The 20,529-nt window shown below is 49.8% G+C and overlaps 1 protein-coding gene across 6 annotated transcripts in view; it reads left to right on the forward strand.

Annotated features, from left to right (window-relative positions):
* The window catches only part of LOC135918142 (uncharacterized), a 295,422-nt gene extending 276,398 nt beyond the window's left edge, over positions 1–19,024 (forward strand). For all 6 annotated transcript variants that reach the window (XM_070527127.1, XM_070527131.1, XM_070527129.1 and 3 more), the window contains one exon: positions 18,846–19,024. In XM_070527127.1, coding sequence (XP_070383228.1) covers positions 18,846–18,905 — 60 coding nt within the window. In that variant the 3' untranslated portion in view covers positions 18,906–19,024. The remainder of the gene's footprint in view (positions 1–18,845) is intronic.
* Positions 19,025–20,529: the final 1,505 nt, after the last annotated feature.

Here is a 20,529-nt window from a genome sequence, read left to right on the forward strand (position 1 = left end):
ACCATCTTTTTTACAACTATAACGAAAATTCATATAAAATGTTGTCAAGAATTGCAAAGAACTACACATGTATGCTGCTTTGAATCATTTAACGTGGGGATATTAAAGAGACTAGCATAATTAACCTAAATAAACTTTACATAAAAATATTTAAAATTGCGAACCATAAAACTTGTATTCTGGTTAGAGTCATCCCCAGACTCATCTGGAGACCAGCTTAATTAAAACAAATAACGTTAACACAAAAATATCAATACTTACAAAAGCAAAAGATCTTGTGCTTGTTTGATAAATACGAGCTCGGCTTCTCAGGAGACTATCATAACAAACGTAAATGAATATAAAAAAATATCTATCGTTACAGGCGCACGAGCCTTGTGTTTTGATTTCAGCTGTCCAACTTCAGCTGTTCAGGCGGCTTTATGTCCCGCGAGAAGCCAGGCATGCGAGAAGCGAAGCAAGGGTGTTCACAACAAAGAGCATGTCGGAGCGGGAAATTTGCAACCCGTAAAGCCTGCGCAAAACAACAAAAACAAGAAAAAGCTTTAGGAACTAAGTTCCACATGCAAGAGTAAGGCACACAGTTTGCTCTCGTTATAACAAAATTGGTTTATTTGTTTTGCTTCATTGAAACTTATTACGGGTACAACTTCAGAGCGTGACAAGTTTGGTTTATTCAATTAAAAGTGGTGCAGGATTCTAATTAGTAACAAATGCAGGAAAAGGCAATGAGGAACTGCACACTGTGCCAGTACACCTTATTGATTATTCTCGACGTCAAAGATTTAAACTTTTCGTGCTTTTAAACGAAATGGTGAAAAAAGCGCACCTCGCTCACGAAGAGACCTGGGAGGGGGACTTCCGAGAAGAAAAAATTTTTGTACCTTTCCTAATTACAGTATGAAGCAGCTGATTTTGTACGCGCCAAATACAGTACTGTCATGTCACCAGAGTTGAGCCTGGGTTCACTTGAAGATACGTCTTACGAGCTCATACAATTGGAGTTACACTTTCCGCCGTACAATGGCTATTCTGAAGACTCTCTCCTGTAACGAAAATAATGGCGGGTTTCCTCGCCTCAATCAATGTTATCACGAAGATACTCTGTAATTGTGCGTAGTGCCTGTAGTGAAACAAGGCCGTCATGTGCCACGTAGGGCCTCCCGCCGCTGAAGAATACGAAAATACGGCGAATCAGCCTATGGGCAGCACCTCCTATACTCCAGCTTGGTCGCGCTTTGTGAAGGCGCTTTTCCATCCAAAATTCACCAATAAAGCAACCAACGTGCTCTAAGTAGGCTCACGGCAAGAAAGATGCGCCCTTAATTCCTAATTATTTTCATCGGGCTAATAACTTGCCGTGAGGATTGGCTACTCGCTTACGTTGCCAATCATCGTCCTTGGTTTCTGCACAATATATTTGCCCGATAAGCCAACGTGCCGTAGTGAGACTCAGCGCAGCGCCAAGTCAGATGATGTGAAGCGGGCTTCGCGATGCTGAGCGTCAAAGACTCGTCGTTGGGTTTCTTGCGCTATGGTAAAGTTATAGGCAGACAAACCAACACTCACCTACAGTAATGGCGTCAGGGCCACGAAATCTTCTCTATAGTGTGGGAAACTCAACTGAATAAGAAACGTGAAGGATTTAGAAAGAAGCCCGCAATATTGACAAGAAATCATTTGTCGATACTAGAAAAAAGGGGATATTGCGGCGGCTGTTTCATAGGTGGCGGCAGCCATTACATCTCGCAAGTTCTGTCAATTCGGTAGCAAAAGTACACCGTTTTTTAATCGCAAGTGCTCTCTGCCGTTGGCCGACTGCTTTCCCTAAAGTAAGCATATCGATTGTTCTACATGAACAAGCCGACGCCTATACATGATATCCGAACTATTGTATAGCAATATTTCAAGATATGCAAATGCCACTTATCTAGACAGAACCAAGGTAATCTTCTTTGCTGTTGCTTCAAGATGCTCTGATTTTTTTTTTCATTCCGCCTAATAATACAATAAGGGTTAATTATTTTATGAACTTCTCACATATGATTAGCTAGCAAGTGTCAATGAGAAAATTGTAGAGCAACATGAAAAACTCCCGACAAAGCTTTCTGATGCCCAATACGTGCTTCATAAAAATGTTTCTAAGAAATCGGAGCTCCTTCTCTACAGCCCAAGTAGAAAGGGCCGCAAGCCACAGAACTGGAAACCCCCCCCTGAAATTGACATTAATCTCTACACCAGTTGCGGAGATCCCATTCCCAAAGTCGCGTCCATTCGAATCTTGGGAATGACACTCGAAGGGACAGGCACAAATAGCATCACCATTCACAAATTAGCAAAGAAGACGGATAGCGTCATCGGTCTAATCAGGCGGGTAACTAACAGAAGGAGAGGCCTGAGCGAAGAGAATCTGTTAAGGCTAGTCCACGCTTTCTTGTTGTGCCATTTTACGTACGTAGCGGCCATGCACGTCTGGAAGAGGGCCGAGCGAGACAAACTAAATGCCATGATAAGGAGGGGGATCAAGAGCGCGCTCGGACTACCAAACTACACACGCACCGACCGACTCCTGCAGTTGGGTATTCATAATACCCTGGAAGAGATTGCAGAAGCACAAGAAAAAGCACAGATTCTCAGGCTCTCCGGCACCAGGGCGGGCAGACGACTCCTAACTGAGATGGGCGTCCCCCCGGCCACTGTCGAAGACGCCTACCAAGGCCTACCGAAAGAGCAGAAAGATAACATCATCATATCGCCCGCCCCGCGCAATATGCATCCCCAGCGCAACGTAGAAAGAAGGAAGGCCAGAGCGGTGGCGCTCCTACGCCGCGCAACAGAACTCCCTGGCGGCAGCTGCTTCGTTGACGCGGCCCAGTATGGCAACAGCGACAATTTCACGGTGGTGTCAATCAACCACAGGGGTTCAACCGTTAACGCGGCTTCGGTACGAAGCACGTCGTCGCGTGCGGCGGAGCAAGTGGCCATTGCCTTGGCCCTCCTGGATGACGGACATGCCAATATCTTCAGCGACTCCAGGGCAGCCATCCGCGCCTTCAGCGTTGGCGCCGTATGTAAGGAAGCCTGTCGCATCCTCGACGGCAAAACCATCACCACCCACACTCTCACGTGGTTCCCCGCTCACATGGGATCCATCACGGGAGGCCCCAGAAACCTCAACGAGCTGGCCCACTCCAAGGCGCGAGGTCTCACTTTCCGCGACCATGGAGAACTCCAACGCCGGCCCGCAGCGGTGGAGAATAGAGATCAACCGACCACATATAACGAAATTGCGCAGCACTTTTATCTCGGCAGGAGAGAGTTTCCCCTTCCACACAAGAAATTAAATAGAGCGCAGGCATTGACCCTCCGATTACTGCAAACAGGCTCATATCCCAGCCCGGCTTTATTCCACAAAATTTATCCCGACACCTATGCCACTAGTTCTTGCAGGCATTGCAATGACATCGCTAGCCTAGATCATATGCTCTGGCGTTGCCCCTCGTTACGAGGCACAGAAGAAATCAATGAAGACAAGTGGCTCTCCGCTATCGAGAGCCCTAATGCCGGGGTGCAACTATGGGCTGTCCAGAGGGCCCACGATGCGGCGGTCGGGCAAGGCCTGGCTGTCCCAACGTGGGAGCGGCCCGCAGCGCGCTGAGTCGCGTACCTCAGGACCTTATTAAAGTTTCGCATCCATCCATCCATCCAGAGTGTGAAAGAAGCCCGCAAATACACGCAAAATTGTGCGCACGAAAGGCCGCTCGAAGCCATCCGCGTGTATTCGCGGGTTTCCTTCACGCTCGGACAAGCACTTTTATCTAGCACGTATAGAGAAACGAAAAGCTGTATCGAGAGTTTTTCATGTTGCTGTACAATTTTCTCATTGACAAATTTCATCTGATTAGAATATGAGACGTTGAATAACTAATTAGGTCAAATTATATTATTAGGCGCGATGGAAAAATTATCTGAATATCTCTACTGGACGCCAAAAAAACATTACCTTGGTTCTGTCCAGCTACGTGGCATTTGAATATCTTTACACCTTGATGCATGATAGTGGGGACACCCTGCATTGCATGTGTTGAAACCACTGCAACCGACTGACACGGAAATCCCGGAATGCCTACATGCGACGCATTGTAACACCAGTGTCAGTGTACAATATATATTGCTACGAGGCGCTGCAGCAGCGAACGCTGATGAGAGGACCGACGAAGCCGACGATCGCGGAAATGCGTGAGCACGGGCGCCATCTTGTATGCCTGTCTTCTGCCCGTTATGTATATCTGTAGATATATTGTCTGCGTCTTTTCTCTCCGCAAGAATTTGATGAAGGTGCGGGTTTTATCTTGTTTCAAGACGGATCTACGCAGCGGACGCTCCTTGGCGGCGTGTACAATGCCAGGGTAAGGTGGGGAGGAGAATGCTACCAGCAGGTCACCAACCATGCCTCAACCATCAGACGCGAACGTGGTCTTCACACAACCATGTAACCCAGGTTACTTTTCTGGCGCTTACAACACCGACTTCGAAGATTGGCTTCAACTGCACGAACGGGTGAGCACTAGCAACAGTTGGGACTCGACTCTGATGCTAGCTAAAATCATCTTTTACCTGGCGGGCACGGCACAACTGTGGTTTCTGAACCACGAACCGGAACTTACGAGTTGGGAGGTATGTAAGCACAAGGGGAGCTCATTGGTCTGTTCGGCAAGCCCATCGGATGCCGTCGTATTGAGCAGAAATAACTTACCTGAAGAGCTCAGACTTCCACCGAGTCCTATGTGACGCCCATCCAGGACGTGCTCGCGTTTTGTCGGAGACGATGACACGATGCCGGAAACGGCAAATGATGCGCATATCATCAAAGGTATTGCGAATGACGCATTTACACTTCTGGTTTTTAATAACTCATCCACAGTGATGGACGTCACAAATGAATGCCGGCGCTTTGAAGAAGCAAAATGTCGACGCGTTACCCCGAACTTCAGGCGTCTTCCGAACACGGCTGCGACGTCTGCCTGCGAGTACCTCCTCCTCCCACCCGCTCCACCCGTTCCCGGCTGCACCCGACAATAATGTGTGCATTATCCGCCTCGAGATTGAAGCTGCGTTTGCAGTTCTCCTTCAGGTGCGTAACCCCGAGGAGTACCATGCAACCATTTCCCTTATCCAAACATCTGTTCACCAAGAGCTAGCATACGCAGGATTACAGACGCTTTACCTAGTCAACGGACTTCACTAACGCCCGCCCGCCGTACCTGGGTTCTACAGAAGCCCAACCGTTTGTCGTCGTTATCAGAATTCTGCAGAATGGCACACTTCCGATGAAAGGCCCATCTGCTTCTGTTGTGAACACGTTCGACACATCTCCCTCTACTGCCGCAGTGCTTGGAACTCGCCACCTTCGCCGACCTATCGAAACATCCCGAGTGCCGGTACACAGTGACCATGCCGGCGCTCCGCCATCATGGCCAGCATGATGAAACCGCTCCCCTTCGCCATCCCGACTCCTGCCCCGCTCAACTCTGCGTCCTCGCTCTCCTTCTTACCACATTCTCCCGCCGTTCATCGGGAAACTGATAGCGCAGCTCCGAGAGGTGAGCATGCCACGTCGAGCCGACCCAAAACTCCTCTGTTCTCATTACTTGGACATCACAACCTCGTCAACGTAGACGTGGACTGTATTCATGTCATCGTTCTCATTGGCACCGGCGCCCACATATCGGACATGAAATCATACCTCCGTATTTGTCTGAAGAAAGTTCCTACTCCTGCTCCAATCGCTGTAGTCCGCATAGTCGATAGTGCGACTCTGGCTGTTGTTTAGTTGTGTACCGCCCATGTCACTGTTGCAAGATACCACACATCACTTTTGTTTTATGTCTTGGATCAGTGCCCACCGGCAATAACGTTAGCATTTGACTTTCTCTCGGCACATTCAGCTCTTATTTACTGCTCTGCAGCGGTTACCCAGTTTGCCTTACCGTTTGTCGTCGTTATCAGAATTCTGCAGAATGGCACACTTCCGATGAAAGGCCCGTCTGCTTGTGTTGTGAACATGTTGGACACATCTCCCTCTACTGTCGCAGTGGTTGGAACTCACCACCACCAAGGTGTCGTTGAGCCTTGTGCTCCTATGCCGATTGGGCTGTGTTCCACCGATTACAGTCGTTCACCACATCTAGCCGTGACGTACATCGGCGTCTCTCGTGATCCCCCTGAGGACGACGGCGATTACATCTTGTCGCCCAACGCTACCATCCACCGTTCGCAGAAGGCTATGTTTCCGCACTCGGTCATCAGTATAAAGAGCTACGCCGCATGCCGCATGTCTTCTTATTGTGAATTTGGGCTGTGCCCTCAGGGGATACGCCCGGGTATCTCTCTTGCAACCGTAGCTAAACCCTCCGACTATCATGTTTCCGTCTTAAATGAGCCGGATGCACCGCCTCCTGCTGCTATTCACTCGAACCCCGCGATGTTAGGTAACATAACAAAGACGATCGCCACTGACCTTCCGGACGAACACATACACGCACTTCGGGGCCTGCTCATGTCGTACCAGGACAATTTTGATCGCAGTGACTGACCACTGGACCAAACAACCGTTGTCAGTCATCGGACTCATACCGGCAATCACAAACCCATACACCAACGTCCCTATCGTGTGTCCTCCGCTGAGCGCCAAGTTATACAAAGGGAAGTAGACAAAATGCTTGCCCGTGATATCATCGAACCTTCTTCAAGCCCGTGGCCTTTTTCTGTCGCGCGCGTCAGAAATAAGGACAATAGCTGGCGCTTCTCTATAGACTACCGGAATCTTAATCAAAGAACAAAAATAGACGTGTACCTCTTACCTCGGATGTAATAATAATGTCTTTGTTTGTGTCACATGTAGTGTGCACGACACTGGAGGCCAGCACTAAAAGCTGTCATAAATGACAGCCTGTCAAAGCCGCAGGCCCCCATGGGCTTGACAGCAGTATAGCGGCATTGCTCATAACAGAGAAAGACACAGACACGATACACAGTACAGAACACATTACACCCTGATAGATCAATTCCATTTTCCGGAAATGAATCGAAACACAATTATCGTGATGTAAGGCAGAAAGCAATGACAGAACAAATACCTTGAACCAATTAAAAAGTCATCCGAAAGTATAGCCTACTAAGGTAAGAAAAAAGGCAATTCAATACAATTCAAATTGCAGTTCAAAATAAAATTCAATAATACAAGTGATCAATACAATTCACTCAGCAGGTGGAAATAACATCCATACCAGAATAAGGAAAGGAAGGGTGTATATATATATATATATATATATATATATATATATATATATATATATATATATATATATATATATTGTCACGTGGTAGTGACGGCGAAGAAAGAAGTAGTACGGTGGAATACAAAACTAGCTTTTATTGGGCGAACCTGTGCCCACAAAACAGGCTACACTTATAGCACAACGAAAGCGGCGAACACAGTCGGCGATCGTCGAAAATCTGATCAGCGGGTCAAGCGCGTCGGCTTTTATACAGCAATCATCGAATGTTCCAGACTAAACGTTGGGACCCGCATGCCTTCTAAAATGTTCTACACCGTTCGTGTCAAGCGATGAAATCAGATAACACAACGTTCGCCGACAACAGACAGCGGATAGAAGCATCGATAACTTTCCAGAAACTTCGGATACATGCAGGCGCGTCCCGCGCTGTGCGATAACATTTGTTAGGCGACAAAACTTGTCGCCCGATAAAGACAAGTACACGTGTCAATACCCCCTCTCAAAAAGCATCGACCCGATGCTGCAAAGAAACGAAGTTAATAAACAAAAGCACTCGTACCAAAGAAAACAAAAATAACGAAGTTCGTCAGCGTCCGTAAAAGGGTTTAAGGCGCACCACGTGGACCACTTCAGATCGTGCGCGGAGCCGCTGTGAATGCGAAATGCCATCTGGCACGACCTCATAGTCCAGTGCGCCAATACGTCGGATGACCTTGTATGGTCCGCAATATCGTCGGAGTAGTTTCTCGCTGAGTCCTCGTCGGCGTATCGGGGTCCAGACCCAAACACGGTCGCCAGGCTGGTACTCGACGAAGCGTCGTCGGAGGTTGTAGTGTCGGCTGTCGGTCCTCTGCTGGCTCTTGATCCGCAGGCGGGCGAGCTGTCGGGCTTCTTCGGCGCGCTGGAGATAGCTAGCGACGTCGAGATTCTCTTCGTCCGTTACGTGCGGCAGCATGGCGTCGAGCGTCGTCGTCGGGTTCCTGCCGTAAACCAACTTGAACGGCGTGATCTGTGTTGTTTCTTGCACCGCCGTGTTATAAGCGAATGTTACGTACGGCAGGACGGCATCCCAGGTCTTGTGTTCGACGTCGACGTACATCGCTAGCATGTCGGCGAGGGTCTTATTCAGCCGCTCCGTTAGACCATTCGTCTGCGGGTGGTAAGGCGTTGTCCTCCTGTGCCTTGTCTGACTGTATTTCAGAACGGCTTGGGTGAGCTCCGCTGTAAAGGCCGTTCCTCGGTCGGTGATGAGGACTTCTGGGGCGCCATGTCGCAGCAGGATGTTTTCGACAAAGAATTTCGCCACTTCGGCTGCGCTACCTTTCGGCAGCGCTTTTGTTTCAGCGAAGCGGGTGAGGTAGTCCGTCGCCACGACGATCCACTTATTTCCGGTTATTGACGTCGGAAAGGGTCCCAGCAAGTCCATCCCGATCTGCTGGAATGGTCGGCAAGGAGGCTCGATTGGCTGTAGTAATCCGGCTGGCCTTGTCGGCGGTGTCTTGCGTCGCTGACAGTCTCGGCATGTTCTGACATAACGGGCGACGTCAGCGGTCAGGCGCGGCCAATAATACTTTTCTTGTATGCTCGATAGTGTCCGAGAAAATCCGAGGTGTCCAGCGTTTGGATCGTCATGTAGGGCATGCAATACTTCTGGACGAAGTCCTGACGGGACAACAAGAAGGTAATTGGCGCGGACTGGCGAGAAGTTCTTCTTCACGAGTAGACTGTCTTGAAGCGTGAAGGAAGATAATCCACGCTTAAATGCCCTGGGGACAACGTCAGTGTGCCGTTCCAAATAATCGACGAGGCCTTTAAGTTCCGGGTCCGCTCGTTGTTGTTCGGCGAAGTCTTCCGCGCTTATTATTCCAAGGAAGGCGTCGTCATCCTCGTCATCTTGCGGCGGCGGGTGAATGGGGGCGCGGGATAGGCAATCGGCGTCTGAGTGTTTTCGTCCGGACTTGTATGTTACGGTGATGTCGTATTCTTGTAGTCTGAGGCTCCACCGTGCCAGCCGTCCTGAGGGATCCTTTAAATTCGCTAGCCAACACAAGGCGTGATGGTCGCTGACGACTTTGAATGGCCTGCCATATAAGTAAGGGCGAAATTTCGCTGCAGCCCAAACGATGGCGAGGCATTCCTTTTCGGTTGTCGAATAATTGCCTTCCGCTTTTGACAACGACCGGCTAGCGTAAGCTATCACGTGTTCATGTCCATCTTTTCTCTGGACCAGGACGGCGCCGAGGCCTAGGCTACTGGCGTCAGTGTGGATTTCGGTATCGGCGTGATCGTCGAAGTGCGCAAGTACGGGCGGCGACTGCATGCGTCGTTTGAGTTCTTGAAATGCCTCGGCCTGCGGCGTTTCCCACTTGAACTCGACGTCGCATTTAGTTAGCTGCGTCAGCGGCTCAGCGATGCGTGAAAAGTTCTTGACAAATCGCCTGTAGTAGGCGCACATGCCAAGAAATCTACGCACTGCCTTCTTGTCGATGGGCTGTGGGAACTTTGCTATGGCAGCTGTCTTCTGCGGGTCGGGGTGGACTCCAGATTTACTGATGACGTGGCCTAAAAATAGAAGCTCCTCGTAAGCGAAGCGGCACTTTTCCGGCTTCACAGTAAGTCCTGATGACCTGATGGCCTCTAGTACTGTTGCCAGCCGCCTAAGGTGAACGTCGAAATTTCCGGCGAATATGACGACGTCATCCAAATAAACGAGACAGGTCTGCCACTTCAATCTTGCTAAAACCGTGTCCATCACGCGCTGGAACGTTGCAGGCGCCGAGCACAGTCCGAATGGCATAACCTTGAACTCGTAGAGGCCGTCTGGGGTGATGAAGGCGGTCTTTTCGCGATCTCTTTCGTCGACTTCTATTTGCCAATAGCCAGACTTTAGGTCCGTAGACGAGAAGTATTTAGCGTTGCAGAGCCGATCCAATGCGTCGTCTATCCGTGGGAGGGGGTATACGTCCTTCTTCGTGATCTTGTTCAGACGACGATAATCGACGCAGAAACGTAGGGTTCCGTCCTTTTTCTTTACCAGAACAACAGGGGATGCCCACGGGCTTTTCGACGGCTGGATGATGTCGTCGCGCAGCATTTCGTCGACTTGTTCTCTTATAGCTTCACGTTCTCGCGCCGAAACTCGGTAAGGGCTCTGACGGAGTGGGCGAGCGCATTCCTCGGTGATTATGCGATGCTTGGCGACTGGCGTTTGTCGAATCCTCGATGACGTCGAAAAGCAGCCTTTGTATCGTCGGAGCAGACTTCTGAGCTGCTGTTGCTTAATCATAGGGAGATTTGGATTAATGTCGTAGTCTGGTTCGGGAACCATGGTCGTCGGGGTAGATGCGGCGGAATCCGAGAGGACAAACGCATTACTTGTTTTCAGAATTTCCTCGATGTACGCGATCGTCGTGCCCTTGTTGATGTGCTTGAACTCCTGGCTGAAGTTTGTCAGCAACACTTCAGTTTTCCCTCCATGCAGTCGAGCGATCCCTCTTGCGACGCGAATTTCATGGTCTAGCAGTAGACGTTGGTCGCCTTCAATGACGCCTTCTACGTCAGCGGGTGTTTCAGTGCTGACCGAAATAACGATGCTGCAGCGAGGTGGGACGCTCACTTGATCTTCGAGCACACTCAAGGCGTGGTGACTACGAGGGCTCTCCGGCGGCATTGCTTTATCTTCCGACAGCGTTACTGACTTCGACTTCAGGTTGATGATTGCGCCGTGTTGGTCCAGGAAGTCCATACCGAGAATGACGTCTCGTGAACACTGTTGGAGGATAACGAAGGTGGCAGGGTAAGTCCGGTCATGAATGGTTATTCTTGCCATGCAGATCCCAGTCGGCGTGATGAGGTGTCCTCCAGCGGTGCGAATCTGAGGGCCTTCCCATGCGGTCTTAACTTTCTTCAACTGGGCGGCGATGTGTCCACTCATTACGGAGTAATCCGCCCCTGTGTCGACTAAGGCAGTGACTGCGTGGCCGTCGAGAAGCACGTCGAGGTCGGTTGTTCTTTGTCTGGCGTTGCAGTTGGGTCTTGGCGTCGGATCACGGCTGCGTCGTGTTGAACTGAAGCTGGAACGTTGCGTCGTCAAGTCGTCTATCGTCGGTGTAGTCTTGGCTTCCCGACTTCTTCGGGACGGCGGCGTGTCGTCATTAGGTCGTCGAGATGGTCTCTTCGTCGTCTTCGTCGGCGGCGGAGGATCTTCGTCAGTTCGACGAACAGCAACCGCCCCTCCATCGGTTGCTGCTTTTAGTTTTCCGGGTATGGGCTCGCAGAGCGGCCCCGGGCTGGGCCAGTGTATGGACGGCGCTGCGGCGACAGGTAGCGGCCTGGTGACGGCGAACGGGACGGTCGTGGAGAGTTCCACTGAGTAGCGGCGAGGTAGTCAGCGATATCGCGGGGGCGTTTACCTTGTTGCGGGCGCGGAGCGTTCACGGCGAAACCTCGCAGTCCCATCTCCCGGTGTGGACATCGTCGGTAGACATGACCCGCTTCTCCGCAGTGGTAGCAGAGCGAGCGGTGGTCAGGAGCGCGCCAAATGTCCGTCTTCCTCGCGTAGGTGCGCTGGGCGACGGGCGGTCGTGCTCGCGGTGGCGGCGGCGGACGACGGAATTGCGGTGTTGCAGGACCTTGGCGCGGTCGCTCAGGGGGGCCTTGACGGCGGGCGACGGCGGCGGCGTAGGTCATTGCTTCCGGCTGCGGTGGTTCTGGTTGCACCTCAGGAACGCCAAGGGATCGGTGCACCTCTTCCTTCACGATGTCGGCGATAGAGGCCACTTGAGGCTGCGACGAAAGCAGGACCTTGCGCAGTTCTTCGCGCAAAATGGGCCTGATGGTCTCTTGAAGGTTGTCCGAACCTAGTCCTTGGATGGCATACTGCGGCGTGTGCCCCTGGCGGTTATCTTGCCGGGTGCGCATCTCCAGAGTTTTCTCGATCGTCGATGCCTCTGCAGAAAACTCAGCCACAGTCTTCGGTGGATTACGAATAAGTCCGGCGAAAAGGTCTTGCTTGACGCCGCGCATCAGGAAGCGAACTTTTTTCTCCTCCGACATTTCCGGGTCGGCGTGCCGGAAAAGACGGGCCATCTCCTCCGTGAAGATTGCGATCGTCTCGTTTGGCAGCTGCACTCTGGTTTCTAGTAGAGCTTGGGCTCGCTCTTTTCGCACGACGCTTGTAAACGTGTGCAAGAAGCCGCTTCGGAAAAGGTCCCACGTCGTTGAGGTGGCTTCCCGATTCTCGAACCACGTCCTGGCGGCGTCTTCCAATGCGAAATAGACATGCCGCAGCTTGTCGTCGCTGTCCCAACTGTTAAACTTAGCGACCCTCTCATACGTTTCGAGCCAGGTTTCCGGGTCCTCGAATGTTGATCCGCGGAACGTCGGAGGTTCCCTGGGCTGCTGCAGCACGATGGGGGATGCTGGGGCTGCCATTGGGGTTGCCTTCTCCACAATCTTCTTGGTCTTCTCAGGTAGACGTCCGTGCTCCGGGGGCAGCTGTTGAAGACGGCGGCTTGCTCGATGTTCCGGGACGGCGCTGGTGTTGTCTTTGCGGTCCGGGCTTGTATTACGGCTTGTCGGGGGCGTCCGGTACATGGACGTAAAGCACCTCCACCAGATGTCACGTGGTAGTGACGGCGAAGAAAGAAGTAGTACGGTGGAATACAAAACTAGCTTTTATTGGGCGAACCTGTGCCCACAAAACAGGCTACACTTATAGCACAACGAAAGCGGCGAACACAGTCGGCGATCGTCGAAAATCTGATCAGCGGGTCAAGCGCGTCGGCTTTTATACAGCAATCATCGAATGTTCCAGATTAAACGTTGGGACCCGCATGCCTTCTAAAATGTTCTACACCGTTCGTGTCAAGCGATGAAATCAGATAACACAACGTTCGGCGACAACAGACAGCGGATAGAAGCATCGATAACTTTCCAGAAACTTCGGATACATGCAGGCGCGTCCCGCGCTGAGCGATAACATTTGTTAGGCGACAAAACTTGTCGCCCGATAAAGACAAGTACACGTGTCAATATATATATATATATATATATATATGACGCTCTTGACTGTCTCAGTGGCTCCAAGCATTTTTCGTCAGTACGCCTTCGTTCCGGGTATTGGCAGATTGTAGTTGAGGAGGGGGATCGCGAACAGACGGCAATTATTACACCTGAAGGGCTCTATCAGTTTCAGGTGATGCCGTTCCGGCTATGCAGTGCTCCCGCCCCATTGGAAAGTGGTCAATCTGCTTGTGCTACCTCGATAATGTCAATGTCCTTTCGCCGAATTTTCACACACACCTCGATCGTCCCTCGACAATTATTTCAGTGTCCCGCAAGGCGAAACTTCAGCTCAATCCAACAAAATGTCACTTCGGCTGCCGGCATCTTATTGTGCTTGGACACCTCGTCTACTCTTCTGGCGTTCGTCTCGATCCGGATAAAGTTCGCGCGGTGAAGGATTTCCCTGTGGCCACCTGCGCAGCCGTCTTTCGAAACTTTGCAGGCCTCTGCTTCTATTTCCGCAGAGTTGTGAGAAGTACTGCTGACATCGCAGGCCCTCTAACACGACTTTATAGGAAGACGCTACGCTTGTCTGGGGTCCCGGCCAAGCTTGAGCTTTCGCTGAGCTGACGGCGCAACTCACGTAGCGACCGATTCTCGGCCAATTTTACGTGTTCGCCCCAACGCACGTTCGCACCGACGCCAGCTTCCATAGTATCGGCGCTGTATTGGCACGACAGCACGGTTGTGACCTTGTCATTGCTTATGCTGGCCGTCTTGTGTCATCAGCCGAACACAATTACTCGATCACCGAACGTGAATGCCCTCTTCCGTCGTTTGCACAGTACGTAAATTTCTCTCCTACCTCTATGGTCTGCCGCTCACGTTTATCAACGATAACCACACCTTATGCTGGCTTTAGTCTTTAAAAGCTCCAGCTGGACGCCCTGGTCGATGGGCTCTACGGCTCTATAGTAATCTTACACAGTGATGTATAAGGCAGACAGGCCGACTTCATGAGGACCTTGATTCCTTGACACGTTATCCAGTTGACCCCTCAGGCCAGCCTAAGACCGCCGAGTCAACCTGCGTCCTTGCGCTTACTGCGCGTGCTAGTCTCAGTGGCTCCAAGTATTTTTCGTTAGTAGGCCTTCGTTTCGGGTATTGGCAGATTGTTGATGAGCAACGACGCTGATGATGAACCGCTGATGAGCAACGACGTGACCCTTACCTGAAAAAGGAGATTCTCAGCCTGACGGACCTGACAAGTTGCCCCTCTTTGGGTATGTTTGTGCTGCATGATGGCATATATTGTATCGTTATAACATGCACCTAGATGGCCCTAAACTACTACTGGTCATTCTGTACTACTACTGGTCGAGAGTATATTCGCACAGTTGCACGATGTCCCAACCGCTGGCCATTTGGAACTGTCAAAGGCATATGATCGTGTTCGGCGTCGTTTCTTTTGGCACGGTATTTAGCGTTCCGTTTGCCATTACGTTGCCGGGTGTAAATCTTGTCAGCACCGCAAAAAAAAAAAATAAACCAGCAGCTCTACAAGCTGGCCGTCTTGAGCCCATCGAAATACCATCTGCGCCACTCTTACGGGTTGGTCTTGATCTCATTGGCCCTTTTTCTCTATCGCTTAGTGGGAACAAGTGAATAGCAGTTGCTACAAACTACACCACCCGGTACGCGATCATGTGGGCTGTCCCTACCAGATGTGCCACCGACGTCGCTGACTTCCTTCTCGATGCAGTGACCGTCACCGCGATTTCCACTATAACTCTGGTGACATCATGCTCCTTGGAAACCAGTACGGCGAGTTGGAGAAGTTGATTTCGCCCTAGAGGCCCATACCGCATCTTGCGACAGGTGGCAGCCATGACCTAGGAGTTACAACCTCTCGATACCTCCACACCACGACCCTACTCCGATATCCTTCACGTCGCTTGACTGAAGCGATATCACTCAAGCTTACCAGGCGCCGGGACAGCGCCTTTGCGGCGGGGCGGTCAGGCTACAAGGCGCTGAAGCAGCGAACGATAATGAGAGGTCCGCGAAGACGACGATAGCCGATAGTCGTGCGCACCGGCTCCATCTTAAATGCCTGCCTTCTGCCTGATGCTTATATTTTGTAAATATATTGTCAAGCGTCTTTTCTACCTGCAACTATATTGCACACGTTGGCTCATCTGTTGAATGTCATGCTCGTTCGTTATTTCTTTTTTCCGGCTGAAAACTGCAGGAACCGCATCTTCGCGGGGCATCCACATGCAGCAACCTGTACTGCTGCTGCACATGTGCTACTTACCGACATTTTCTCAACAAAGCACGTAATGGAACAACTAATGCCATCACTGCCGAAAGTATGTGGTTTCATGCGTAGAATGGCTGTAATAACAAGAAGACGTCGTTCCATTCTTTCCCAAGATTTAGCGCGCCTGCTCGGTCAATTACTCACCTTGTAAATTGCGCCGGTCCCCGAAAAAGTGCCATATTAATCTGCGCCGTTCACCTAAGGTTGGTAAATAAAGCACGACCGATCTCTCAGATGTGAGTGAAGATAAGGCTCATCGCGTAAAACGTTTAGTAAAAGCTCGGCGAATTGTGGATAAGGTGTCTCGAAAACGAGGATACTTCCGGCGACAGTGTAAAAATAAATAAGGCTGGTCCCAGAACATGTGTGATAAAAACTCCACCGATCGCGTAAAGTGTTGCAGCGTACTCACCCCCAGCGAGAGCGAAAACGTGGGCTCTCCGTGAGCGTAGAGACGAGCTTGATTTAATTCCAAATAAGAAAGCACGTTGCTGAAAAGAAAGACAACGTGGCCTTCTTAGCTGCGTGTCTTCCGCGGTGCGCAGATCACAAGCGGAGAGATGTTGGCAGCGTACGGCGCCAGCGCTCCGCCTGCGCCCAATCATTACTCAAACGCCCGAGCGAGTCTATCGGTGTGCGTTGCGCCCTGTGGGCTGGAAGTCAAGGTTCCATCATCGGCGACCGCCACGGGGTCATGTAGATTTTGCCGATCGTAGAGACTGCTATACAAGAACTGCGCAGATCCTATTGAACTGGGCGAGCCGCTGACGTGACGGAAAGTGTCGATCCCGGGAAAGGTGTAATGAAATCTTGGCAAATTATAGTGATGCTACAATGAAAACTGAACCATTCTTAGATCAGGTTTAACGATAGCTAGGCCTATTCCGGGGACAACCTAATAGTAAACTCTGCAGGTTCGACATTTGTAAGGACAACTGCATCAACCCGGGATACCGTGTAATAATAAACTGGGCCGTTCCCACGTATCTGCCATGAATTCTTCCCGATTCCGAAGTCTGTCACAAAAATTATACCTCGGGGTGAAATAATAATAAAACGTAAGATGGGGCCCTATACCGTAAAACTATTCCAATGTGTTTTTATTCCAATCTCCTGACGTCAAATTTGCGCAACCGCCGACGCCAGCATCGGGCGGTCACTCGCCTGGTTCTCTGAACAGACCAATCAAACGCTCTCCTCGTTCTTAGGCGGTCACTTTTGTTTGCTTGAAAGACGAATAACATTGCCTACACTGTGCGGCTTGTCTTATCTAATTGGCTCACAAGAGGCGAGGAGCCCGCTTAAGTGAAGAGGGATTCGATACGGCCGAGCCACTGCACTGAAAATCGATAACCGTATGAAGAGGGTGGTGCCGGCGTCTGCGATTGACCCGCTTTCCCTTACTTAGCTTGCGGTGGCTCGTCGACAGTCGTGGCGGCATGCAAAGGAAGCATAAGAATGACGCTAAAACGGATCCTCAGCAAAGGAGAGTTCGCAGAACGAGGTCGTAAACGGGCCGACAGTGCTCGAAAATGTTACACGGCCACGTAGAAAGCTTTATTACACGCAAATAAACCCATGCTCTTCAACAGGTGGGAGTAGTCAGTGCCTGAGCGCTCGGCGACAGCCATCGTTTATTCCTTTCGGAACGGGGCAGCCTGCGGCTATTCAGAAGAAAATTCACTTTTGTTCGGGATATTAATGCATCTTTATCGCGTACACGTCACTTTGATGCGGTGAGTTTTTGTACTTTTGTGACGTCGCGTGAGAGGCAGGCGAAGTGGGTGTTCCCGAAAACTTTTGACCAATGGCCGAGGGCTAGTGGTGAAGAGGCGTCGAATCAGAAATAACTATTTTTCTTTTGTTCGGTCAAATCATGCATAATCCTTGTGTACACGCCATATCAAATGGGGAGCTATCACGGTTTTCGTGACGTCGCGTGACAGGCAGGTGAAATGTGGATGGTCCAAAAATTTTTGACCGATCGCGGAAGGCTGATTGCAAAATTGGAATAGAAAAGTTTGGAATAGTTTTACGTTATAGCGCCCATGCTCCGACTCAGACCCAACCCGCGGACAATGTGCAATGAAAATTAGACCGACTCCGGAGACAGTCTAAATATATACGATGCCAGTCCAAAAACATCTCGAACAATGTTATAAAAGGTAGGTCTCTGCCAGGATTAAATTTGTCACATTTAGAGCGTTCGAATCACCTCCTAATGTAACCTTCCCTCACGCAGATTTCACGATTTGCGTTGAGTCTGCACGACCCCTTAATACTCAAGCATTCCGGGGCTTCTTCCCTCGGAAATAAGTCCGCCCCTCCGTCTTTCTGTCTAATGCCGGACACAGTTCGCTCGATAGGCATACATGGGACCCTAAGGGTGTGTGTATGAGGATGCCTTAAGACTACGCATCACTTGTTAGATTTATTACTGTGGCTCCATATCGTGAATATTGAATCTGTATTAAGAGTTTTTAAGCCTAAGAAAAGACCAGTAGGATTACTTTAGGTGATATTATTTGCACCTAAAGGAGACTACTTAAGACCATTGAAGGGTCAGGAAGTGTAATGGACATAGCGTTGGACATCAGGTATTTGGGCTAGTTGCAACCACACATGGCGACAATAAACAGCGCCACATTTACGTAGACCGTAGTGAAAGAAGACATACACAAGCACCGAGTGCGTCATTTTTCCCTGCGCTCTATGTAAAATTTGCGCTGTTTATTTCTATTGCGTAACGAATTATGATTACGACGAAACTAGTTAAGCGTATTGATGAGAAATTGAGGGCAAAATAAAGATAGTCAGCAGAACTAAAAAATAGGTAAGTTAATTAGGTTAATGAAGAGTGTCGGGACACAAGAATTATTCAGCCTAATATAAATACGCAAGCATGATTAGCTAAAATCAGTATAAGAAAGGATAATTAGGAATAAATACGTCTAATAAAAATTAACTACGACTACATAGCTTACGCCATGCCCAGTAAAGAATAAAGATGGCATTAATAATATTATTTTTAATAACGATATCTAAAGCATTATTAGATAATTCTGATTACATTACTTAAGCCTACTCATGATTAATACGGGCAATAATAAGAGATGTATGCGTGCAAGGCGACTGACTGGAAATTATGCTTGCGCACCCTGTGACAATATAACTGCGGAATCTCTGCAGTAAAATTTTTCTCCCGTATGATGCAGGTCTTCGTGATATTCAGACTGGGAATATTCATCGCCACTTTGGAACCGCCGCAGAAGTAACAAGCCTTGCTCAGGAGGCACATGCCCGCAGCGCTTTTCCATCGCCTGCCATCACCAAAAGCCATGAATTAGCATATTACTAAAAAAAATTAAAGACCGTGCGGTGTCATTAATATGCATTGGGAGGTGCTGAGAGAAAAGTATATTTATTTTCCTGCAGCCAGTTTTTTTTTTTAATAGGCGCAGCGATCGTGTGATGTGCTCACTGTTACGTTGTTTCCAGCGAAATGCCGTGCCACCGAAGGAAGACACACATCGGAAATGGAAATTTCGAAATGTATAGGAAACGTTCGTTTTTGTTTCTTCTCACATCTCCGACATTCAATATCTCTCACGATCTCAGCAATATTATTCTTGAGCAGGCCTGGAACCCGCGCACTATTCTCCAATGGATGCAGTAGCACGCTTGAACCGTCTGAACAAGTTTAAGTCTGTGGTGACTGAATGGCGTTTACGTCCCGTGTATTCGCTCGTCCTCCGAGCCAGTCTGTATCGAGCTGAATCGAGAATATCCTGACGAATATGCTCCTCAGTGCAGGATTTTACATGCGAATTATGGGATGACATGCGCTTTAATATCAGTTTTTCTTTTACTTCCTAGTAACCGCCATTAGCAGCGAAAATATTTGATCCTGCCGGACGTCTGCTTCGCCCCATGGCGAACATCCTAACCCAAAATGGGGCCCTGAAACAGTTTTCATCAAAGTCGAGAAATGCATTCGAAATTATAAATTATTTCAGAAATACATTGCAAGAAGAAGTCCTCCAGTTAGTTCAGTCGATGCAAAATTATCGGCAATCAAAGATAGCCTTGTACGTTGCACTGCGGAGGCTACGCGGGGTAAGGGTGCCCACAACTTTCCGCCTACTGCATTTCACTGCGTGGCGCATTTCGACATTTCTTTATTTCGATTCGAAAGCGTCAAATAGACCATTCAGCCAGAAATGCGGCGGCGTGTGTACCACCAAAACATCCCATTTGCTGCGACGCCACCTCCTGACGCTTTCTCGGGCATTGACGGAGCTGAGCTGTGAAAAGGGAACGCCTGCTGCCGCGGAATTGCGTGAACGGCGAGGGCATAACCGGTCACACTCGCCGTCGCTCACGGAAGTCTGTGTTACCCGCGCGTTCCTTATCGGCGCATGCTCTCGCCTGCGTTCTAACTGCGCTTCGGTAAGGCCAAATCAAAACCCGTCGAGTGTTCGAATGCGCTCACTTCGCCGCGAGGAGTTCGTAACTTGGAAGACAACTCAGTGGCGCCCGATTGGACAATATTGCTTTCGCATTCGCAACTGGTCAGAAGTGCTCAGGTGTCTTCCGATTCTTTTGCGTTCTCGTAGACGCCACTAAGGATTTTGCCCACTATGACGCGCGGAACTCGCAACCTATTCAACTGATGGTTTAGTTCAGGCCGTCTCCTCAGGCAAATAATCCCTTTAGCGAGCTTTAGTGGGAGAAATAACTATGCGATGCTATGCTATAACTAGGCTATGTTTTGACGCAATGAATGACATGAGTAGCACATTGCATTTCGCACTAATTGCACTATTTCCGAGTGTCTATCAGAACATCGTCTTTAAATTCGCTCATGCTCATGTGAGTCCGTCGGTAGCGCGCGAATTG

This window comes from Dermacentor albipictus, chromosome 10 (assembly GCF_038994185.2).
Source record: "Dermacentor albipictus isolate Rhodes 1998 colony chromosome 10, USDA_Dalb.pri_finalv2, whole genome shotgun sequence".
Classification (NCBI taxonomy): domain Eukaryota; kingdom Metazoa; phylum Arthropoda; class Arachnida; order Ixodida; family Ixodidae; genus Dermacentor; species Dermacentor albipictus.